A 26,159-nucleotide genomic window follows, 5' to 3' on the forward strand; every position below is an offset into this window, starting at 1 on the left:
CCAACAGTGGTTTTTTGTTTTGGGTTCCAGCTGTTCCTGTCACTGACTGAGGGGAGGGGAGCAGTTCTAGAGGAGCATTCCTGTGCACACTGCCATGTATTTTGACTGACCCTGGTTTTCTGTCCTAATAGTCTAATTGGGTCTTATTGTCTTACTATGAGATCTAACAGTTCTTCTTCGTGGTCTCTATGCATCACACATATGGGCTTTGCGCCTGCGCAGAGACCAGACCGGAACCTTCTATAGCTGAGTGGAACGTTTTTGGCGGGAACCCCTCCCCCACGCTACTGCGCATGTCCATGGGGTTCCCGCCCTTCCCTCAGTTCTTCGTCGTCCGCCATCGTGCCTAGACCAAAAGACTGAACCTCTAGCGTTTCTCTGCTTAAATCTGTTTTAAAAATATTTTCTACTTACCTTTTTCTTCAGCTTTCTTCAGCTTTCTTCTTTTTCGCCCTTTTTCTCTTTTCATCTATAAAAAAAAAAAAAAAAAATTATTATTATATTCTTGTAGATAGTTTATCTTAGCGACTACGGTCGCGACTGCCGCATGGCAGTAAAGGCCCCGTTCCGCAAGTGTGTCAAGTGCGGAGCCAAACTACCTCCTACGGACGGACACTCCCTCTGTGTCCTTTGTTTGGGCGAAGGCCATATTGTACAGGCGTGCCACCATTGCATGTCCTTTACGAAGCAGACCAGAAAGAACAGGGCAGACCGCCTTCGCTCAATACTTTGGGAGAAAGCCCTCAAAGCTACAGAAGCTCCAATGGATAAAACGGCAACTGATAAGTCCGTTTCTGACCGAAGCACAGGGACGAATGTGCAAGCCAGAGCAATTGATAGGGCACAGATACCCCTGACGCCTGGCCGGTCTTTGGCAAGTTCTGCAGCCAAAAAGATTGCTAAAAAGGCCAGAACGCCAAAATCTTCCTCCGAAATGGAGAAGAAAAAGAAAAAGAAGAAGAAATCTGCGGAGAAAACCTCTCATGGCTCTCCCAGACTATCTGAGCCCCCTCGAGGGCAAACAACTCCTCCTACCGCTGTTACGGTATCGAGGCATGTCTCGACCCCGAGACCTCAGTCGATACCGAGGAAGACGGTACCGACACACCCTCCTAGTCTATCAGAGGGTGAGTTACGAGACTCCGCATCAGCAGCTTCGGCTCGGGAGCCTACAAGACCTCAAACATCCCAGAATGTAATCCCTCTGCAGGTGTCGCCTAGACGAACACCGAGGCGTGATTGGGACAGAGTCTCCCGATATTCTGAGCCCCAAGACAGGCAGAGTTTCTATGATTGGGATCGATACCGTACCCAAAGATACTATGATACAGATCAAGCCTATCATTATCCGCAGGAGGAATGTTTTCCTCAACCTCCTCCTACCACTAGGGTCTGCCAATTACCGCTACGGCCTCCATCAGCATATCAATCTCCATCTCGACGTCGAAGCCACCCTTCGACACCAGCTGCTGCAGCTGCCATGGTACCGACGGAGCGGGATCCTATGCAACTGGTTACCGTATCATCCCCAGAGGGTGACTACCCATCTGATTCGGACTCAATACACACTGTAGCAGCATCGGTACCGTCACCTAATGATGACGTACATGGAGAGGACCCTTCATCACCTTCGGATGATATGGTGAGGTTTTCGGACCATATGTTAAGGATGGCCCGTGCACTCGGCTTAGACCTGGAACAAGCGGTCGAACCGGAGGTCGATCCCATCTACGATGTCTTTCAAACAAAGACTAGTCTGTCAATTGCGATCCCTTTTCCGCCGGCACTCAAACAGACAGCACAACTCGCATGGGAGACACCATCGGTAACACAACCAGCTTCAAAGAGATTAGAATCTCTTTATAGGATTCAAGAACGGGATGCTGGATTTTTAATTAAGCATCCAAAACCGAATTCCATTGTGGTTGAATCAGCCCAGGGTCATTCTCAAAGAGCTCATGCTGCTCCCGTTGACAAGGAGGGTAGGAAGTTGGATTTGGCAGGCAGAAAGATCTACGCGGCATCCTCCCTCGGTATCAAAGCTTCAACGTACGAAGCAACAATGGCACGGTACCAGCTCTTCCTCTGGGAGAAAGTGGGGTCACTATGTGACTACCTCCCAGAGGATAAAAGAGACTTAGCGAGGGTCTTCCAAACGGAGGCTTCGGCGATTGCGAGGCAACAATTGTCAACTGCGAGGCATCAAGTCGATTGCCACTCAAAGAATATGATGGGGGCCATTTCTTTGAGGAGGCATGCCTGGCTACGATCAGCCAACCTCCCTACCGAGACAAAAGCCAGAATTGAAAGCATGCCCTTCGATGGCGAAGGGTTGTTTAATTCAAAAACTGACGAGACCTTAGATTCCATCTATAAGGCTCGTACGACTGCTAAAAAGATGGGTTTTTCTGCCCCTTCTGTACAATACAAACCTAGAAGATGGACAAGGCCTCCCCCACAACAACAATACCAGCAGCGGTCTCAATACCAGCAACCAAGGCAGCAGCAGCAACAACTTCAAAGGAAACGGCCTTATCAGAGTCGTTTCCAGCAGGAAAAACGTCAGCCCGACTTCTCTAAAAAGCAGCGGGTTTGACTCTTCGGCCCCAGATCCACTCCCTTTTGCGAACCGCCTAGCACCCCATTACCATCAATGGGAGTCAATAACATCAGACTCCTGGGTGCTCACTATCATCAACTCGGGCTATGCCATCGAGCTCGATGCCCTTCCTCCTTTTTCCGGCGTGAAAGTAACGACTCCATCCCCTCCTCTGCTACTCGAGGTACAGACCTTGCTATCGAAAGGAGCCATCTCTCCCGTACCTACAGAGGAAATCAACCAAGGTTTTTTCTCCCGTTACTTCACGGTCCCGAAGAAAGATGGAGGTCTTCGACCGATCATGGACTTAAGACAACTGAACGAGTTCATCACCCCGAAGAAGTTCCGTATGACAACGGTTACTTCAATTTTGCAGCTTCTACAAAAAGGAGTTTGGTTCGCAGTGGTGGATCTGAAGGATGCGTACTTCCATATCTCCATCAGGAAGTCGCATCAAGCTTACCTGCGGTTTTCGATCGGTGCATCCCAGTACCAGTTCACCGTTCTTCCGTTCGGGTTGGCCACGGCACCGAGAGTCTTCACGAAGGTCATGGCGGTGGTATGCGCCCACCTAAGGCAGAAAGGCATTTATGTTTATCCGTACCTGGACGATTGGCTTCTCGTAGCGGACAGCAGCGAGGCGCTCCAGTCGGATATACTAACCACCCTCAACCTGTTGGACTCGTTGGGGCTGTGGGTCAACCACGAAAAGTCCATTTTGACTCCGCAGCAGAGATTGGACTTCATAGGGGTAACCCTATCCTCTCGAGACGGGAGAGCATACTTACCTTCAACCAGGGCAAACACCTTGCAGCAGTTAGCCATCGACATCGAAAGTCGTCGGAAAGTATCGGCTTGGACAGTCCAGAGACTATTAGGCCTGATGGCAGCCACTACGGCAGTCATCAGGTTTGCAAGACTCAGAATGAGGGTATTGCAGGCCTGGTTTTTAAGGACTTTCGATCTCAGGCTCAATGCCCGACGAACTTACCTTTCGTTACCGAAGCAAGTCAGGGCATCGCTGAAATGGTGGTTCTCGATGTCGACTCTTCTCGAAGGCGTTCCATTCCAACAACAGGCGCCTTCGGTAACGATCACGACGGATGCATCCTTAGAAGGATGGGGAGCTCATTGCGACTCCCTTACTGCTCAAGGTCGTTGGCCTCGATCACAGAGAGAACAGCACATCAATCACCTCGAACTCATGGCTGTAGAAAATGCAATAAGAGCATTTGCACAGTTGATCGAGGGCAAGAATGTCTTGATCGCGACGGACAATACTACCGTGGTGGCATACATCAACAGGCAGGGTGGAACAAGATCGCACCCTCTGAACCGTTCTGCACTCAGGATATGGAACTGGTGCATAAAGAGAAGGACTTACCTGACTGCGATCCATGTAGCCGGCAAGGAAAACGTCATTGCGGACTCTCTCAGCAGATCCTTCCATGTCGACCACGAGTGGGAGCTCGACGTCGAAGTGCGGGAAAGCCTTTTTCGGTACTGGGGCCGCCCTGCTGTCGATGTCTTCGCTACCGAGAACAACGCGGTCTGCGCCAAGTTTTGCAGCAGGGCAGGAAAAGGAAAGCGCTCTCTAGGAGACGCTTTCACCAGGACTTGGAGAGGAAATCTCCTGTACATGTTTCCTCCCTTTCCACTTTTGACAAGAGTGATAGCCAAGATCCAGATGGACAACTCCGATTGCATCCTGATCACGCCGTGGTGGCCTCGACAGACGTGGTTCTCCCACGCTCTTCGGTTATCGAGAGGGGATTACATCAGGCTTCCGTCGATACCGAAGCTCCTGTCTCGACACCAGGGCAAGGTTCGACACGCAGATTTGTCGACCCTCAAGTTGACTGCATGGAGGATAATAGCCACTCCTCCTCTGGGATCAGAGTTTTGACTGTGGACCACATTATATTAGCAGCACTAAAGCCTTCCACAAGAAAGGCTTATGCGGCAAAGTGGCAAAGATTTCAGAACTTTGCTTCAAAAGATGGTCAAATACCAGAATCTTGCCATTTGTCTTTCATCCTCAATTATTTATTGACACTCTTCCAGCAAGGACTTAAGCTCGCATCCATCAGGGTTCACCTTGCTGCGATTACATCTTTTCACCAAGGTATAGATGGGTTTACACCTTTTACCCATCCAACAACCAAGAAATTTCTGAAAGGTCTGAAGAACACGATACCGACTGTGAAGAGTATCGTGCCGCCATGGAGCCTGTCAGTTGTGCTGCAAGCACTGACACGCAAGCCCTTCGAGCCCATGGCTTCGACAGACCTTAGGCTACTTACTTTAAAGACTGTCTTTCTAGTAGCCATTACATCGGCAAGACGAGCAAGTGAGCTTAGAGCTCTTAGGATAGATGTCCCATACACTATCTTTCATAAGGATAAGGTTGTGCTACGCACAGATCCAGCCTTCCTACCTAAGGTAGTGTCAACTTTTCATCTGTCCCAGCACATTACTTTGCCTGCTTTCTTTCCTAATCCATCTACACCTCTTGAGTCTTCCTTGCATACTCTCGATGTAAGAAGGGCTCTTGCTTTTTACAAGGACAGAACGGACAATTTTAGGAAGACAAAACAGTTGTTTATTTGTTATGGGGAGCCTTCTAAGGGACTCCCTGTCTCCTGCCAACGACTGTCACGTTGGATAGTGGAGGCAATTGAATTGGCCTACTCTATTTCTAAAATGGAGTTAGTGAAACCTGTGACAGCTCATTCCACCAGAGCTGTTTCAACTTCTGTGGCCTTCACCAGAGGTGTTCCACTGACTGAAGTCTGTAGAGCTGCAACGTGGTCCACTCCATCCACGTTTGTCAAGCACTACAGTTTGGACACTCGTGCGAGGCAGGACTGCTCGTTTGGGAGGACAGTGCTTTCAGAGATCTTCAGATGATGCACCAACCCACCTCCAAAGGTATGTCAGCTTGCTACTCGCCCATATGTGTGATGCATAGAGACCACGAAGAAGAAATGCAGGTTGCTTACCTGTAACTGTAGTTCTTCGAGTGGTCATCTATGCATTCACACAACCCACCCACCATCCCCACTTGGTGGTGTGAGACTTACAAATGACACAGTTATGTGTGGAATGTACTTTATTGAAATTACACTCAGGTTTATGGGGGCACAATGTCGGACTCCTGTAAACTGAGGGAAGGGCGGGAACCCCATGGACATGCGCAGTAGCGTGGGGGAGGGGTTCCCGCCAAAAACGTTCCACTCAGCTATAGAAGGTTCCGGTCTGGTCTCTGCGCAGGCGCAAAGCCCATATGTGTGAATGCATAGATGACCACTCGAAGAACTACAGTTACAGGTAAGCAACCTGCATTTCTTACATGGTTTGCAAAGTGTGCCATTTGTGACTTGATGAGAGCTGAAGAGGGGGATAGCCTGCCTCTGGAAGAACCACAGTATTGTAGCCTTATGGGATTTTATAGATAAAGTGTATGAGCAAGTGACAGGCCTAAAGGATGGATGATGCAATTCTTGCAATTAGAAAATAAACCTATTTGTATTGGAGGACCATTGATTGCATTGCTGCATTCTGAAATATGTGGATAAGAGCAGCATCTTAAACACTGTTCAGAAGAGTGACCAATTACTTCTGATAATTTAGCATAATGATTTTCACCACTGCTTCTGACCTATAATGGAGGAAAGGTTAGGAGACCTCTTCTTCTAAATGAAAATACACCTCAGCTAGTTTTAGTTACCCTATCCTTTAGATTCATTGCTATAAAATAAAAAAAAATTACTAGGGTGTAACATTGACACACTCTCTCTCTCATTCTCTCATTCTCTCTCTCTCTCTCTATCTGGATAGTTCACAGCATGGGTGGTATCTAAAGTCCTAGATACAGAAACACTTCCTTTTGAGCTATAATAGCTTGTATTGTGCACACACAGCATTTCACCGTTTCATAGGTAGAGCATTTCCCTGCATGTAAAAGCAAAACTAAAATACAGGAGTTCATAGGCAATTTACAAATACTGTATGGCTTTCAATGGGTCAACATGTAATGCTTAACCATATTTTTGCTCTATAGAACAGGCCTGTTGTCTCTGGTGCAATCCACTTCATTACTTTCTGAATTATGGCAAATCATGGTATGCAGTTATTTCTTAACTGGCAAGCTGTGGTATGCCTTTGCCCGCCAAACCAGAACTGCAAGGCAAAATTTGAAACTGGTTTGCCATTACTTCTAAACCAGCAAGGCAGTTACTTATTACATTTATATCCCACCTTTTCCCCTCTTGCAAGGAATCCAAGGCCACTTACAAGGCCCTCCTCCTTTCTGTTTTATCCCCACAACAACCCTATGAGGTAGGTTAATCTGAGAGTCAGTGACTGGCCTAAAATCACCCAGTAAAATCACCCAGTAAAATCACCCAGTAAACTAGAATCCAGATCTCCCAAGTCCCAGTCATTTCCAGCATTCTAACCACTATCCCACACTGGCTGTGATTTGCCCTTGCCCTCTAAATCAGGATTATAAACTGGTTTTCTGCAATCAAGGAATAAGTCACTAAGCAAAGCACACCTGGGGAGGAAGGAGAGAGAGTGGGGAAGAAGGTGTAAGCCCAAAACTTGAGCCAAACCATGATTTCGTGTTGCATGTTAACCAGCCCAATGTCTCCCCAGATCTGCATTAATTTTCATAGGAATTTTGAGAATATCAATTGCAATTTTCTTATACCCACATGAATAAACATAACTAGGCTCTAAGCAGTATGAAGTCTCGGTTGAATACTTTTTCTTTTATCATAGGTCAGGAAATGCTCCAGTTAAGAATGCCAAGACTACCAGTCAAGAAAATACAGATAGATGTTGATTTAATTAGAATTGGGAGTACATTCTAAAGTTGAAATATCTTTCCTTTTGTACATTATGGAAAATTGCATGTTTTAAAGCAGCCCCACATCAATTCCAAAGTACATCTTAAAAATGTGCATCTCATTTTGCTATCATTAAGTTTCAGTTAGCTGTAGTGATTGCGTCAGAGATTCTAACTTCCTTTAGCAATAAGCTCAGTTCCAGTTGTTGCTGGGCCAATCATTATGTAATGCTTCTTCCCCAAGAAAGTGTTGTGGTTTTATCCCTATGAAAGTACCATGTGTGCAAATTGAACCATTTTAAAGTTATGTTGATTCTAACAGCCTCAAGACAATACTTTTAAAAGAGCATCTAGGCTGACTTCTAGCTGACTTCTAGGCTGACTTCTAGCTGACATCCTAACACCATTTGCTGAGATAAAAAAAATACATAGATTAAACACAGCTAAAAAGCATGCATACCAATGTACTTGTGTTGTCTATTAGTTAAGGAAGAAATGGAGGGAAAACTAGAATTCTAAATGTAATCATCTTTTTAAATTCTAGGATTTCTGCTTTCCGTGTCAAACATAACTGCACACTCACTCTGGGAAGATTTTACTATTAGGCTGACAACTGTTACCCAGAGGACCTTCTCTTCTGCCATTCCCAGACTGTGGAATGGCCTGCCGGGAGAGATTCATCAACTTAATAGTCTTTTTGAATTCAAGAAGGCTATAAAGACTGATCTCTTCCTGCAGGTTTACCCAGTCGAATTTTAAGATATTTGACTGTTAATTTAATATTGTGGGTTTAAAATGTTTTAATCCGTTTTATGTATTTTATGGTATTTGTATCTAATGATGTTTCCCGCCTCGATCCAGAGGGAGAGGTGGGTAAGGATGCTGATGCTGATGATGATGATGATGATGATCCTTGTTGAATAAAGTTCACTACTTACTATGATTTTAAAATATGTGGTACTTAGCTATTCGTGTATTTTTATTTTATTTATTTTATACAATTATTTCTGAGTTACTTTTTGCTCCCTGACTTACAACTAGAAACTTTAAAACGATGTTCAAACTTTAGTGGGTATTATGAACATATCAAGTATAATATATAACGTTACATTAAATTGTACTACAATTGTGGGTACCATGAATGTATCAGGAACTTCAAATGCTTTTCTCAGGTTTTGTTGATAGACTTGTTAATAGAACAAGATCTGTTTGTAATAAAGAACCGAGGTTTTTATTTTGATTCCTTTCTTGAGTTTGTTCTATGTTTTGGTTATTTCCTCAGCCCTGGAATGAGATCTGATGTAAGCACTTCACCATCTACCTCTTCAGCAACTACGGGACCACCTCCCAAGCTCTGCCTTGTTTGCTCAGATGAGGCTTCTGGGTGTCATTATGGTGTCCTAACTTGTGGCAGCTGCAAAGTATTCTTCAAAAGAGCTGTGGAAGGTAGGATATAATGTAATTATGCGAAATGTATAATCTGTCCCATCTCAAACATTAGGGATTCATTACATATATCATTAAAGTTCACTTCCATGCCATCTCTTTGAAGGAGTGAGCCCCTCCTATTCCCAGAGGCTCTCCCTGTGATTTAGAACCTCAGAAAATCAGGTTCCAAATCACAGGGACTGTGTTCAGACAACATGATAACCAAGAGTTTAAATAGTTATTTAACCCACTGTGGGTTATTGTGTTGTGTGGAGGGTTTTTTAAAACCCACATTAAGGTAATGCATCCTATTTGTTATACTGATAAAGAATTACATTGTCTTTTTATTGTAAGCCACCTTGGGAAGACTTGCAGTTTTGAAAGGTGGCCAAGAAATCCAATAGAAAGATAAGGTAACTAGCCTTATTTACTATCCTTGTAGACTAGATATTAGTTGTTAAATAAAGACTGTTTCACAGTTACCCTCTCAGTGGGGAGACACATTCAATCCTTATCCCAGCCAGTTATTTAGTCTGCTGAAGGCTTTCTTCTTTTGGCCTTCTGAACAGAAGACAATAAAGAGGTCCCTTTCAGCATTCTCCTGCCCCTCTCTATCCCTTCACGCCTGCCATATTATCTATACAAATCACCAATATTACCACAATAAACCAACCATGAACCTAGCTTTCTTCAGAATCAGCAACACCTCCTCTGGCTTCAAATTCTTTCCCTGAGTAGATAAATAAGTGGACTTCTCTCTTCCCAACAGCTTGTAAAGAAAGAGCAGAGAAACTGCGTAAAGATTTTGTTCAGAAGTGGTTTTGCATAAGAGGGCTAGAATCTTTCCTGAAGAGGGGATGCCTGAATTTTAGGAACACCTCATCATATCATCTGCTGAACTCTGTATTGAAAGAAAAGAGCCATCAGAATACTGGATAACACACTTTTACCTTTTTGAGAAGGCAAATTAGTGGATCAGCTCTTACAGTGTGATTTTTTAAAATGCTTTGTGCAGCATTCAGTACTGTCTTTACATTGCCTTTTTCTTTTTAACATTTTGTTTTAAGTTTAAATGTCTTTTGCTTTAGGAATTTGAGGGACTGTACATACCCTTTAATGGGGATTGCCAAACTGACTCCAGTGTCAGAGGCAGTAAGTCTAGTTATGCCAGTTGTTGGGGATCATGGGTGGAAGGGTACTGTTGCACCATGTCCTGCTTGTGCATCCATGGTCAACAGCTGGTTGGCCACTGTGTGAACAGAGTGCTGGACTAGATGGATCCTTGGTCTTGTCCAGCATTGATCTTCATATATAAGTTTTGCATCTTGATGGCTGGGAGGATGCTGATTTGGAAACAAAAGCAATGTAGTCCTCAACGAAACAAACTTATTGACTAGGTTCAGACAGCACAATAACCCAATGGTCATTGTTGAACCATGGCTTGTTGTTGAAACCTGGTTTATAATGTCTGAACCCAGCCATGCTAATAAACCACAGTTTGTTAACCCATGAAGAAAAGCCTTGATTTGTTGTTGGGTTGTGAGCTGTGGGTTGTTTGTGGTTCACAAATCATGGTTCAGACAACACAATAATCCACATTTCAGCAACAGTCTACAGTTCAACAACAACCGACACTTAACCCTTTATAGCGTTATAATGTTGTCTGAACCCTGTTTGCTGCTATAGTAATAGTCCATTCATTACATCACAATCCTGTGTATGTCTTCTCAAAAGTAAAGCTCATTGAGTTCAGTGATATTTATTCCTAGGTAAGTGTTATAGGACTGTAGCCTTGGATCAAAATCCTCGATGGTCAAATGTGCAGCCATGGGAGTAATACATGTACACTTTTACAGTGGCTGATTCCATGGAAAATCAGCTTGCTTATTCAGCCAAATTATTGGCTCTAGTCAATTTTTCAAAATCCCTTCAGTTGTATTATATGTGTGTTCATTCAGATTTAGGGACTTCAGTTGGGCTGGCTGAGAGAGACTTTCCCTTCTCATTCTCCCCCTGAAAATGCTACACAGAGAGTCAAGGAACCCTTCTGAATGGAGTGAACTGTGGTATGGGGTTGTGGGGAGGCACAGTCTTTGAGCAGAGCCCTTTTATCTACCGAATGTAGATCTTGGATCCATCCTGTTATATTTATATATCAATATAGGGGTGTGTGTGTGTATAAATTATAATGCTTTATAAGGACCAACTACGCATGGCAGACAGATTTGTTATTCTTCCTTTCAGTGTGGTCTCTGTTTTTTGTAATAAAAAGCAGCTTTGGAAGCTGAACTTGGGGACAGAGGACTGACTGGGGTTGAGTGCCAATAGTGCTGCTTAGCTTTCCTTTCTTTCCATTTCCTATTCAAAATCATCCCCCCCCCCCTCCTGCACCTCCTCTGGATGCTTTTCATTAAACAAATGTCAGGAGAAAGGAGCATGCCAAGTGAAATTTGGCCCTAAACTTGAAAATTTAAGTACTAAGTGGTTAAATTAGAGTATGAAATCAACTGTACTTTGCTTTTGATTTATCATTTAGCTTTTGGAAATATGGACAAATAGCCAAGTTATCTTATTGCAAGAAAGAGTCCAGTAGTTTAAATAAGACTGACTAGCTCATTACTTAATTAGCATACTTCATTGGATGTTGTACTAGGATATCTTCAAATTTCTAGTGAATAGAGAGGATTTTTTTCCCTTTGCAACTTTCTGCAATATCTGCTTTCTAGGAAACCCTTTCTTGTTCATTTAAAAATTAGAGATGTCTTATTATATCCTTATGTTCTTAGAACTTTTATTTGCTGTAATTGGGCTTCCTTTCTACTTGATGTGTTTAAAACTCCAGCCTAAGTATAAAAGTATTTGTGTTTATTCATTAGTGAAGTATTAGATTTGACACACATTTTGTCAGGGACATTGTAAATGAAGAGGGAGCAGCTTGCTTGTGTAGTCTATTTTAGATTTTCTTGATTTTCAGAATGAAGGAGGTAGCTTTCTTAATAAACTAATACTTAAAGAGGTGTAGAACATACAGTGTGTGAACAACAGGACTCCAGGACACTTGATCCCAATTTTTGCCATGGCGAATGGTCAGTTAGCTTCTGGCAAGTGAGAGGAGCCTGACACTTCCTCTGAATCCTGAAGCTGCAGGGGGATAAGGGATGATCCCCAGCCCCAAAGTTGGATGGAATCCTGTGGGATTTGATTTGTCTCTGCTGGGCACAAGTGCAGAGCCAAAGCAAGTCTGTGCCTCCCGTCTCCTCTCTGCACCAACCTGTTCTTGGTTGGGGAAGAAGCCGAGCAAGCCAACACGTTTACTTTTTCCTCTTTTCTTTTCCTTGGGAGAGGGAACACATGGGAGTTTTTTCTGCACCTGTCAGGTGCTCCAAACATCCAACCAGTGCAGAACCAAAGCAGGTCTGTGCTAACTTCCAGTTGGTTGCTGGAGGTGGGGGTGGGGACGTTGAGGAGTTGTTACCACATTAGATAGAATCCTTCACTCACTCCCCAGTTGAAGCTGGAAATTGCCCCTAACCTAACTCAGAGGCACAATATGAGGTTCACAGGCAATTTCTCTCTTCTTTGGGAGGGGCATATTCTGGCAACTAAACATGTTAGTTGGTCTCCAGGGCCAGGCAAACAACTGATCTGTCATGGTTTATAGCTTTTTCCCATTGTTCCCATGTTTAATGCTGCTATATAATTCAACATGGAAAGAATCTGCTCTCTAAAAGTTATAGTTAAATTTACTTTGCTGCTAAGGTTTGCTTATATTTGAATCTATGGTTTCATAAAAATTCCGAAGAATTTTGTTTGCCCGCTTCACAGGCTCCAAAACCCAAATAGTTTCCTCCCTGCTCTTTTAAAGTGGTAAAATGAATATATCCTAAAGGATCATTTCAAAACTAAATTTCTCAGACTAGCTTTGCTGGCAGCTTGTCCTGATGTTACCAAATTCTTATAACCTAGGATATGTAGAGAATATATCATTCTTTTCCAGGAAAATATTGATAAACATCTTCGAATGAATTAACTACAGTAGATTTTGTGTTCGGGGGGGAAATCATCTTGGAGAGATTATACAGTATTAAAGATATTTTAAGAGCCATATACATTGATCTATATTGTACAAATATGAATGGTCTTTAAATGTCCTCTGTATCCTCTTTTTTTGTAATTCCATTCTGATTTCCCATGCCAAGACATTGAAATAGATTGAAACAGAAATTTGTAGGGAATTAAGTAATGAATAGTCTTCCTCAGAAAAGTCCCTTCTCTATCTAAAGAGTCATTCATAGAATTTTTTTGGCCTGCCTCCAACAAAACCACTGGCCAACATCTTGGCAACTACAAATGCTCAGGGGCCAGATGTCTGGAGGGAGCTTACGTTACAGTACCTAAATTAGGCTGCCAGAGAAACCTGGAGTAGTATTTGGAGGAATGGCAGACTATCTGTTCTAGTTCTGGATGACATTGGCAAGGGTTTCGTCTTCCCTTTCTCAAAAAACAACAGAAGGTTTGCTTTGTCAATTGGTTGGCTAGAAAAGCAAGTGTGCATTTTTGGTGTTCAGTAGAAGTACTGTGGATTTAGCTCTGGGATTGAAAACAAATTCCAAGGCAAAGCATGTGCACACTGGCACTTAATCCCTTTTCTATGTGTGTGTGCTGCCCTATGACAAGAAAACAAAAGGGGTGAGAGGTGAGAGAATTGTGTGGAAAAATAGTTGTAGAGTTTGTTAAGGAAGGTGGGAAGGGCAGTCCCTAGTCTAAAGATAGAAATCCTGGGCCTCAGCTGTATGGGAGATATGCAGTCAAATTGCTAGACATGCTGCTGTTGCTGCTGTTTCTGCATCTTCTTTTTTTAGGAGTGAAAGGAGGTTACAGGCTGCAAGGGCACACTGTTCCTTAATTCTAAAAGTGCAGAAAGGGCATGTTGCAGCTTCCTAGCCAAAGGCATTCTGCAGCTCCTCAGCCTCCCTTGCCACTCTTCCTTTTTCAGATCGGTATGTTTCCTACAGGTTCTCCTGCAGAGGAGTATCCTTATCCTCAACTGTGAGATGGTGCCTTTTCCCATCCCTTTCACAGTCCATTACTTCTCATCCTTCCCCCTCACCACATGTGTGCTTCCATCCCTGAAATTCTTCGACTGCTCGCCATCTCTTTGCAGCCATTTTTTTGTAGTTTCTATTTTCCCCCCTCAAATTAATCAATCCAACCAGTCTAATCAATCTTTATTATTGTTTTGTTCTTGTTCAATCAGATCTCCTGTAAAAAAATAAATCCTCAAGTTGTAAAAAAAAATTAAGCAAACTAAGGTGTATGGTGATGGTATGAACATTTAGTTCTTGATAGTAAGCTTCACAGTAACTGTGCTGATTTTGGTTTGTTGGTTTGACTCCTAAGGTTGTAATCATATACACAGTTACTTGGATAACTGAGTAAAATTTCTTTTGTTACTGAACTGGCAATCCTGATATTGTGATTGTAGCCAATCGTATGCACAGTTATTTGCTTGGGAAGTTGTACATTTGTGATCCTCAGTGTTCTCTAGCTCTAAAATGGGACTTTTGGAGTCAGTTCCAGAGAATAGTATTGGGTGACTGCGCCTCAGCTGTGTAGCAGCTGAACTGTGGAGCGCTACAGGACACCATCCTGTCCCTAATGTTACTTGATATCTATATAAAACCATTGGAAGCAATCGTCAGGAGATCTGGGTTAAGGTATCACCAGTATGGTGATAAAACCCAGCTCTATTTCTCTGTGGCATCTGAATTGGTAGTGCCTGGGTACCTGGATGCAGTCATGGCTCAAATGAAACTGAAGCTGAATCCCTATAAGACCCTATGGGTTGACAGTTTCCAGTTCTGGGAATTGGGCTTTACCTATTCTGGATGGGGTTGCACTCCCCCTGAAGGAGCACGTCCATAGTTTGGGGGTGCTTCTAGATACGACTTTGTCACTAGAGGTCCAGGTGACCTCGATGGCCCAGAAAGTCCATTGCCAACTTAATGCTCCTGGATAGGGATAGCCTAATCATGTTGATCCATGCACTGATAACCTACTATTTGATTACTGCAATATGCTCTATGTTGGGCTGCCCTTATGTGTGGTTCTGAAGCTACAGCTAGTGCAGAATGCAGCAGCTAGGATGCTTACTGGGGCATTAGCTACGTTCAAATAACACCTGTGTTAAAAGAAGTGCATTTGGCTGCCTATAAGCTACCGAGTCATGTACATGGATATGGTATTGTCATACAAAGCCCTAAACAACTTGGGGCCAGCATACCTAGCAGACTGCCTTCCCTTATACATACCTATGTGACTTTTAAAATCATCAGAGGAGGCCTTGGTTGTCATCCCAGAACTAAAGAAATGTTGCCATGCAATACCTGATGGCGTGCCTTCTCAGTAATGGCACCCACTCTTTGAAAAACAGTTCGGGAGGTAGAAAATGAGGCATCTTTAAATACCTCCTGAAAACACATTTGTTCACATAGGATTTCCCCGGATTGTAATTAAATTATTTATGCTGCTCCATCTTACTGCTCCTTGTATTGCTTTTATTGCAATTTTAATTGTTTTTAATGGTGTGTTTTTAATATTGTATTTTAAATTGAATTAACTGCTGTGACATTTTGTTGTACTCAGCCATATATAAAAATCAAAAATAAATAAATAGATAAATAAATAAATAAATAAAAATGATTTTCCATGGACTCAGTGGTTCTGTTGGCCACTTTGGCGGATAGGTTTGATGTTAACGTAACTCAGATTTGTACTTGTATACACAGGTCATCCCAGTGTATGGCTCTTATGATGCAATAGGTAAACTGGCTCTGCCGCATGTGCCATTATTTTGGGTCATGTGCTACTGTGATTAGTAGATATCCAGGTTCTAGTGAAAACACAAAATACAACATGCAAGCCCAAGGCCTACCCATCCCTGAGTAATATGGCCAGGGAAGTGGGGACAGATGCACAGAGACTCCAACTTACACTGTGTTTGTTCTGTAAGCCCTTTTCCTTAAACTGTATGGGAAGGGAACAGGAGGTTGCATTTGCTCTGAGAAAAGAACAAGCCACTCTGCATGTGCTCAGGGGCATTTTTACTGTATTCTGCCTGGCTAGTAGAAATAATTGTTGACTACCAAGTGTGGACACAATTTATTGACTTGCGTATGTCAAAAGATCTGTGTTTTCAGCATTAACAGGTTTCTAACAATATATAGTAATAAAACTGAAAAATATACTTTAGGATCATCCAAAATATTATAGAGAACACAATCTCCCTAATAAATGGCAATGATATGATATTGTATTTTAATATGGTATTATTTGTGAGGCCCAGAGGACAATATTGTTTGGCACCCTATATGTAAATGCCATAAATAAATAAAGTAAGTAATGGGCCTTTAAGTTATTGTGAGAAAGAATTTGGATGCATGGAGGATGGGGGTCTCTTACCTCCTCTTCTATGTCCAAAAGAGCAGCCGTTGAGGGCAGGCACAGAAAACAATAGAATATCCGCTCTGGTCTGCTGCATTTTTTTGCCCTTATACAATGGATTGGGAGCAGGAGGAATATTCAAGTTCATTTTGGGTTGGACCACATTGTTTAGTTAGGGCATAATTTTTTATCCCTGGTTATATCATGACTAAACTATTTTGCCTCATTAAGTTTTAAGTTTCTGTTATAATCTTAGTTGCTTTGTGCTAGTTTGACATTCATTCTTCTTGAACATCAGACAGCTCTACAATTATACCAATATTTTGAGTGTTTTAATAGCCTTCTGGAATTTCAATCAGCAACATCATTGCAGTATTTAAGAAATGTATAGTGAATTCCTGATATGAGGAACACGTGCTTTGGAGCCAATGTTTTTCCATTTTGGTGGGATGTCCCAAGGAATGGACTGTGCCCTGCAGGAATGTGGTGAAAATTGTCCGTGGACCTTTCCACAGTTGCCCACTTCTGTTCTAGCTGAATGATACATCTAAGTTCATTTCTTCCTCCTCTTCCTCATCCCATGGGGTAAATATTATAAATGTAAATATTTTTAATTACAGTGTCTTTTGTTTCTTTCTTTGCCAATACAGGGCAGCACAATTATCTCTGTGCTGGAAGAAATGATTGTATTATTGACAAAATTCGGAGAAAAAACTGCCCAGCTTGCCGCTACCGGAAATGTCTTCAAGCAGGCATGAACTTAGAAGGTAATTTGAAATATTTTAACTATTTGTTTGAATCCTAAAAAACAGACAAGCTTCATTTTCCCCTAAGAGACAGACTTCATGTGTTAGTCATGTGAAGAGAGCCTATAAATGGTAAGGGGCAGAGGGAAGCTGCATAAAATTAGAGACTGGGCAGGCAGTGTGGGTCAGCCCAGTGGCCCTTTTTATGCATGGGCCCTCTTCATCTGAGTAATAGGTGAAAGCGGCTAGTGGCAGTGAGAACAATGTTTTATGTTATGAATAGGTATTTATTATTGTATATATTTAACATATACACACATTTTTCTTGGCAGAACATGGGTATTTCTTGGTGGATGACTTTCCAAATCCTTCCTGTCCTCCATAAGAATTGCATTTTGTATTGTAGTCTTCAATTTTTTGTTGTCGTATTGAATTTTGATCTCGTGTGCATGCAAATTGCTGTTTTCTTTTCTCCCCACCCCCTTCTCTCATTTCTTGCTCCCCCCCCCCCCCCCCGGTCATCACCTACTTACTATTTCTATACTTCTTTCACTGTCTACTGTGTTGGGAAAATTCTGGTTCAATAGTGCAACAGTTTGAATGCAAATGAGGAAGAGACAAAAATGTTTGACTCATTGTCAGCAATATGAAATGTTTTAGGTATGGAATGAGCAAAAACATTCAGTATATGTTGTGGTAAATTCTTAATGAAAGTTATCTTCCATCAGAAAGTCAACAAAGTAGGCACCAGGGGGATCTCTCTAGGGACTTTCTGCCTACCAAAAAGCCTGTGCAAAGGATTGCAGCCATAATGTGTTTTAAGTTGTTGCATCTTTAGCTATATAGTATTTATAATTTTTAAATTCTATGCGGCCGTTTTATATCATCTCATTTAAAAATATAATAGAAGGTGAGGTACTTAGTTTGCTCATAAAAAATGGTTATTACTACAGAGTTGAATAATACTAAATAGATTGGAATCACTATTCATTTTATGTACTCCCAAAACATGATCTAGTGAATTTAGCCTATTTCTACTGGCAAATAAATTCCAATCTTGCAGAAGGATAAAAATCCCTTTTAAGGATTTAGTGCAAATTTGCATGGGTTACAGGGAAATGCTAGTGTTCACTCTAACGTCAGGCTATAATTTGGTACTTAATTATGAAGTATAATTAAGTCTAACGTCAGGCTATAATTATGAAATTCCAGTATATCTGTGATTTTCTAATTCATTAGGATCTACAGCAGGATTGTTGTTTATCTATTTGATTTGTATCCTACTCTTCCATGGACTCAGAGCAGCTTACAACAATGTTTCTAAATGTGGGTGAAAAGTCCTGTCCTCTAGCGGCTCAAGGCTCCACCTTGATTGCGATGGTACAAAAAGAAGGGTATCTCCAAAATTGTTAAAACCAAAGGAGGCTCATGGGTGATAGCCTAGGCATCAGTTCCATGTTCCTTGCTGTGGTTCAAGACAATTTGCAACTATCGTAGAAGAATAATTCAGATGTGCTAATTCCGGACACCTTTTATGCTGTTGTTTGTAATGTGGTAGGTTTAGTGCACCATGGGCTAAAATAATCAAATTTCTGTGCCCGACCAGCATTTCATAGGAATACTTACAGAAACCCATCTGGAAAGTGGAAGAGACAACTGGGGATGGGATGGTCTCACTAAATAGGTTGAATCAACTGCCTGGTTGATTCCTGCACTTGAACTGATGGTTCTGAGGATGCTTTAGAAGTATCCATTTCTGCTGGAATCTGAGCAAATCCAATGATGCAAACAGGAAATGATGCTCCTGAATGTTCCTAAGGGTGTTATTTCAATCTGAGTAGCCAGGCAGGCAAACCTGCCCAGTGATCTATCCCTGCTGGTTTACATTTGCAAAGAAAATGAGGTTTCATTTGCAAAGGAAGGGAATTGTATGTGGACCCAACTCAAGACAGGGGAGTTCACGTTTTGAGCCTCTCCCCAATCAAATTTTATCAGCACCACTGTTATAATGCAGAAACCTCAAGAGAATTACAGGTATTTAATATCTAGAGTCCTTCTGAAATATGAATAGTGTTTTGAACATTTAAACCTTTGTGTCTAACAGTAGTATGTCTTTAATTGAAACCTCTTAATGTGAAGGCAGATGAGCTAGGTTTTGCAGATAACATTTTAGTCAGATAAGACTGGGTAAACAACTGAAATGCTTGGCTGTTTGTGCTGTTGCAAAGTAGTGTCAACAAGCCATGTGTTTTGCATTTACTATTATTCTAACACTAAGGAATTTTCTCCAAACTCATATTTTTCCCTGGAGCCAAAGACTTTATAATAGGAGTGAAAGACCAAGAATACTTAGCAAATACAATGTAGTAGATCTCCAGTACTCATAAAAATCGTTGAAGGTTTATTATGGTCTGACATGCTTTGCTACTTTAGAATTACAGTATGTCAGTTCTACTACAGGGGTTTTTTGCCCAGTTCTTAACTTGATAAATGTGCTTTTATAAACGGTGCTGAAATCTGACTGCCAGCTTCAGATCTGCTGCCTGGGGAGAGAGAGTCTGAGAACTGAGACCAATAGAATTCAGAATTTGTCTCAAATAATGCTAAAAATGTCTCCAGATCTGACCCATTGTTCAGATAAGTGTGTTTATGGAAAAGTATAAAAGTGACTTACTAACTTTAAAAGGAATGTTTTAAATTACCAAGATTAGTAGATCTCAATATAAAGGAATGTTTTAAAATCTGATGAGATGGTTGATCAAATAGGCTGTTTGCTTTGATGTAAGGATTGCTCTTTGTTTGTTGTTTGAGCCTTGTGTGCATGGAATAGTCGTTGCAAAAAGGGGCATGAGGGCCTGTTACATGAGCCAAAACATCCCTTTGCATGCGTAAATTCTTGGTTGGTGCAAATAATGGTACCTAGAAAACATGGACTATGCAATTCAGAGAATTGTCTTTGCATACCAATGCAACACCTGCAATACAGTTTACAGAACTACCTGATATGTAAGAGTGAGAGTCCGGCTTTCAATCTATTTCTCTGGTTTGAGGTGGGTTTAAGTTTAACTTTTAAAAACTGAGAGGATATTTTCAGGATACGATTCATAAAAGTGAAAGGACATGCAGGTGGCATAGTTACTGTGGAAATAATAAAAACAATCTTCTGAAAAGTGACATTTTAAGCAGTTTATTTGGCATATGTATTCCATAGTTTAATTGCAACAGTAAGCAGTTGCCAAGGAAAATTTCCATCTTTGGTCCAGCTGTATGAGAAACAAAATATTCCTGGTGATTCATGTCTAGAAATGCATGTGCACGTATGCACAATTCCATAGTGTATATGTTGTTTTGCTAATCCATTGCCAAGTTATGCTGTCTCTTATTTCTCTTGTCATGATTAAGTACCATGGGAAAGCCATACTGAAACCACTGAATCCCAAAACTTTGGCTCGGTTAGACTTAATTAATCCCCCCCATATGTACTGGATTCATTTCTTTGCACATTTAATCCACTCTTTTATCTTTTGCTCATACAAATAAGACCTTAAGGAGAACATTGGATGACAGTGGTGAAAAAGGAAAAAGATGGCATTCACTGGGCGGGTTTGCACATCATGCTCAGCGATCTTGAGAATAAGTCACTGTGGTTTGGTTGTTCGCTGAACAACCCATGTTACTCCCAACAGATAATCAGGCATGCAGCAGCTTGGTTTGTCTTCTTCCCTCGTCTGTCTTCCCACACAGTTCCATCACGTCTCCCAATTGCCCTTGCAGTACAATCTCTCCCAGATCCTTGTACTCCCAATGGCGGAGAGATCCCTACCACCGATCACTACTCCTTGTCAATCTGCAAGTTGTAAAGCACAAAATCTCAGAGCCTCATATCCCCCGTCACTGATCACTAGCCCTTTTCTGATCAAAGTTAGCGTTGGCAATCCTTTTTTCCCCCAGTCCTTCAAATTTGCCCAAGTGGGCTCAGGTTATTCTCCTGCCCCATTTGGTCCTGTGCAAGTGCAAACATTTCTTAAGTTGTATAGGTATTACAGCAGCTGGTACAGTACCCAAGCACATTGATATGCCCTCTGCATGTCTAGAAAATGCCACTTAACACCTTCCCTTAACAGCGAGCTCTGAAAGGGGAGGCTGAACGCGATGGGAGCTTTTGCTGTGCATATAATTATTGCAGATGTTGAGCTTATTTCTGCTTTGCCAATAACAATCAATGAAATATGAATAAAATAGAACACGTCTTCCTGTGGTTCTGTAAACTTGTGCAAGACCAAAAGGGGGGGCACCCAAACCCATGTGTATAATTTTTAAAGGCGGAAGGGAGAAAAAAGGCTGCCAACACGATACAGGCATTGCTAAGTGTCAATGTAGTATTGATGAAGGGGAAGACACTGACAGCAGAGGAAGAGGATAGATGGTAGTGGCAGTAGTAAGATTGTGAAGAGCAGCTGGCATAGTCTTTTCCTACCCTTGCCAGGTGTCTCTCTCGCCATTTTGTCACAACAAGCGTTCCATAGAATAAGCTGCCTTCAACAACCATACTACTACAAGCCATGACTTGTTTGCGAAAAAAACATGACAGAAAAGCTGCACCAAGTTCAGTTGTCATGCTAAGGTACCCTGCAACCACCAATGGTGACAACAAACCATGGCTTAGCATGATGTGTGAACCAATGTGTGAATCATTGTGTCAACAGCATTTTCCATTTTTCTGTATTATTTGATTTTCATTTTCTAAAATTTTCTAGCCCGAAAGACAAAGAAGAAAATAAAAGGAATTCAGCAATCCAGCATGACTGCAGGGAGGGACAGTACTGAAAATCCTGTAAACAAGGCAATAGTTCCTGCCTCCTTGCCACAGCTAACTCCTACCCTGGTTTCCCTACTGGAAGTTATTGAGCCAGAAGTCTTGTTTTCAGGCTATGACAGTACAATACCAGACACAACTTGGCGTATAATGTCAACTCTCAATATGCTGGGAGGAAGGCAAGTGGTAGCTGCAGTGAAATGGGCAAAGGCAATACCAGGTAAGTGTGTGTCTGTGGGTGTAATATGTTCCATGAATGTAGACCAGGGTTGGGGAATATCTTTTCTGTCAAAGACTGGATTCCCTTGGAGGTAATCTGATGCAATCCACATGCTAGAGGCTGGTGGACCAAAGTAGATCAGGCCCACCCCCCTTTTTACTCAGCTTTGTTTTAAGCCAGGGATGAGAAACATGTGGCCCTCCAACTCCATCCTCCCTTCCCTTTGGCTGTGCTGGCTAAGGCTAACGGGAGTTGCAGTCCAGCAGCAACTGGGGGGCAAACCCCTGCTTTAGGGTCTCCTCATGCACTCAGTATCAACAGTTCCAGTGAGAGGTTCAGGAAGACTGCCATATGATACGTTTTAAGAGGAAATTTTATTGCTAGTTTTCCAGATGTGTGTATGTAATAACTGTGGATCTGGAACAGCGAAGTGGGAGAGGAGTGTGGAAGGGAAAGGATTTTTAAAATACCATTTCCCCCAATCCCTTCTCCCAAGCAAATTCCCTCTTCCCAAGGATGCTTTGCAAAGTAGAGAGGCTGTCAGGGCTTTGCTATGTTTGCAGTGTCATTTGCCCCTTTGCTGACGATGCAGTATTAGAGTAGTTCCACTCCTGCCTCTGAGGCTTGTCTCAGAAAGTAGTGATGGGAAATTTCTGATCAGCCTGGAAGTTGTGCTGTAGGGTCCCACAAGGTTCCATTTTGTTTAACAACTGTATGAACTGTTGGGAGTGGTCTTCAGGTTTTGTGATCTTCCTGGAATGATTTGGTGATGAAGGGGGGATATTAAATGGATGGATGGATGGGAAGGAAGGACACATATTAATGGACTATTATTAACATTTGCGCTTGTCATTTAGCGTTACTATTTGATTTAAATTACTTGAGATTTAATGAATTTTTGTTGCAGTTTGACTCAGTTAGGATCCTCCCAAGATTCCATTCTGAACTGTAAATTCAAAACAATACTTTGGACAAGCAGTACACAGGATCTGTGCTAGAATATGAATTTTTATTTCCAATCAGGTTTCAGAAACTTGCATCTGGATGACCAAATGACCCTTCTGCAGTATTCGTGGATGTTTCTGATGTCTTTTGCTTTAGGATGGAGATCATATAAACAGTCTAATGGGAGCCTGCTGTGTTTTGCACCAGATTTGATAATTAATGAGTAAGTAGTGTTGGATCTTTTTCTCTGAATTTTTAAATGGTAGTTCGTCAAGATTGGAAGCAATTGTTGTAGTGCTTATAAATCAGATCAAAGGCTTATCTAGTGCAGGATTCTGTTCCTATAGTGGCCAACCAGATGCAATAGCAACTTCCCACTTGTATTCACCAGAAACTTTTATTGGGAGGCATACTGCTCCTGATATTGGACTAGTAACCACTGATTGCCTTATCTTCCATATTTTGTCTAATCTCCTTTTAAAGTTACCATCACTACATCTTGTAGTAGCAAATTCCATAGTTTAACTATGCGCTCTGTGAAGAAGTACTTCCATTTACTTGTCCTGAATCTCCCACCATTCAGCTTCATTGGATGACCCAAGGTTCTAGTATTATGAGAGAGGGCGTACACATGCCTGGGAATTTTCCGTCTAAATCTAAATTAAGCATCAGGCTAGGATTGGGGAAACCAAGGTTCAAATCCCCACTCAGCCACAAAGCCTAACCTACCTCACCTGCTAGCTGTGAGGCTAAATTCTCAAGGATAAAATGGAGAGGAGGAGGAGGATTATATACACTGCTTTGGGTTCCTTGGGGCTCATCTATACCAAGCAGGATATTCCACAATGAAAGTGGTATATAAAAGGCAGAAGCCACACTACTGCTTTATAGTGATATTGAAATACGCTGCAGGATTTACACTACTGCTTTATAGCGGTACTGAAGTGCACTGACATCTGTTGGGGCTCATGACACATCTACACCAAATAGGATATAACACTATGAAAATGGTATGAACAACAGTTGTCAGTGCACTTCAGTACCGCTATAAAGCAGTAGTGTGGCTCCTTCCTTTTATATACTGCTTTCATACCGCTTTTATAGTGCAATATCTTGCTTGGTGTAGATGAGCCCTTGGAGGAAAAAGGCAGGATATAAAGGAATTAAATAAATAAATTAAATAAATTGGGGGCAGAGGTGTATGCCACCTTGAACTCCTTGGACGAAAGGAAGAATATGAAATACACTAAATAAAAAAGGCTCATCTTAACAGTTTAAATGGGTCTGCAGCACAAAAACAATAATGCAGTTCTAGCATTGTCAATATCAAGCCAAGTTAATCCTTAATGTCTCTTAAAGGAATGATTATTGAGATATCTTGCCCTCTACTTCTTGCATTGACAGCAGTTTGCCGCCACCCCCCCTTGATACTGGTTACTATGTGCAGTATTGTTTTAACTTTGTTTATGGTTTAATTTGTTTTTAGCTGTGTATATTTACTGTTTTATACAGTATGCTTTTATCTGTATGCCGCCCTGATATATTATTGATATAGGGCGGGATATAAATGTTACAAATAAATAAATAATGGGTAGCACTCCTATTTGACTAAATAAGAATTAAGGCAAAATGTGAGATGCCCGGAATGACAGGGTGGCTTTTTTAAGGTTACTTTTGTCTTATTTTGAGACCCATAGAAAGAAGGGCAAAGGTGTTGCCAATTTAGGCAGTTGTTGAAATACTGCAACTCCATATTCTCTCTCTCTCTCTCTCTCTCTCTCTCTTTTTTTTTTTTTTTTTTTTTGGCTATGCAAATAAAATTACTTTGAACAAATGAGTAGTAGGGTTCGAATACCCGTCCATTGATCAGATAAATATTGCCAATAAAGTGCCTATTACTAATAGGTAATAGTAAAAATTATTCAATATTTTATTAAGCAAAACATACACTTCTTTTTGTTTTGTTTTTAAATGGGTTTTATTTGCCCATTATGGTACCATCCATTAGTAAAACAACAGAATGGGATTGAGAATTTGATAATCAGCCATATAGGATTCAAGGTGCCTATTATAATGTTAGGTACAGCCTGCTTTTGCTTTTCTTGTAAGCATAGTCATTCTCTCTAGCAGTAAAGTGGATGTGCAGGACTAAGGGCTGCACGTGCGCACTCAAAGGATGCTTTTCCTCTTGAGTTTAATGCCCTTCATTCTCTTTCCACCTATGATATTTTTTGCAGACCTCACTTGCTATAAAACTGGTTGCAATGCATGGTCGCTGTTTTTTAAATCTAATTCTACTTTTCAAATTTACACTGATTGTTTGAGCTATCTGTATAAAATGCAGTAGTAATTGTTCTATGTCATTCACATACATTTGTATTTGTATAACATGTTATTAGTTGACAACTTGTTCACTGATATTGGTAAGGATACCTTGACCCCATTTTTACATCTGTGAATCCTTTTGTCATAATAAGTTAAGAGCATTAAATGTTCCTGCCTCTCCTGAATAAGCTCTTGCCTTCAGATGCCCTCTATAAAATGTGCTCCACTTAACTGATGGTGACACCACTAATACTGCTGTGCATTTGATACTGTAACACACAACCCTAATGACACAGTAATGGCATTTATGTGCCACTGGTTAATGTTGCACAATTGAAAAATGCTTTGAAAAAATAAGTAAACAAAAATGTAGGTCTTAAACAGAAATTGTTTCTGTATTTTAAACATGTGTGAGAGCAATTTTTCTTGAGTGCTCTGAATTGATAGAGTTAGAGAACAAGATGGGGTAGGGTGGGATTGGGAGTGAAGGACATGAACCACAGCTTTCAGAGAGACCTGCTGACTTGCACCAGGCAGGGCAAAAGCTGGGAGAAATTCTGTTCCGGTGACTTCACTACTTCTTTTTGCTTTATTCCCCAAGTTGTTTTCAACTTGGTGGTGGGAATTAACTACACTAGCTCAGGCTGGCAAAGTTGAGGGGCCCAATCCTGGGGCCTCTTAGGAAAATTGAGGTAGTTTGGGTCCAAAGGTATCTCCAACATCCTGAAGGCACCGTTGGGCCATCTTGGCGTCTGGATACCTAGAAAGTGCAGCTGCTGCCATGC

General features: G+C 41.7%; 1 protein-coding gene across 1 annotated transcript in view; it reads left to right on the forward strand.

Moving 5' to 3' along the window:
- Window positions 1–26,159, forward strand: part of NR3C1 (nuclear receptor subfamily 3 group C member 1) — a 79,568-nt gene that overhangs the window by 36,913 nt on the left and 16,496 nt on the right. Inside the window, exons 3-6 of the mRNA XM_063120674.1 lie at window positions 8,734–8,897; window positions 16,973–17,089; window positions 21,826–22,104; window positions 23,128–23,272. Coding sequence (XP_062976744.1) covers window positions 8,734–8,897; window positions 16,973–17,089; window positions 21,826–22,104; window positions 23,128–23,272 — 705 coding nt within the window. The remainder of the gene's footprint in view (window positions 1–8,733; window positions 8,898–16,972; window positions 17,090–21,825; window positions 22,105–23,127; window positions 23,273–26,159) is intronic.

This window comes from Elgaria multicarinata, chromosome 3, assembly GCF_023053635.1.
Source record: "Elgaria multicarinata webbii isolate HBS135686 ecotype San Diego chromosome 3, rElgMul1.1.pri, whole genome shotgun sequence".
In the NCBI taxonomy this organism is placed as follows: domain Eukaryota; kingdom Metazoa; phylum Chordata; class Lepidosauria; order Squamata; family Anguidae; genus Elgaria; species Elgaria multicarinata.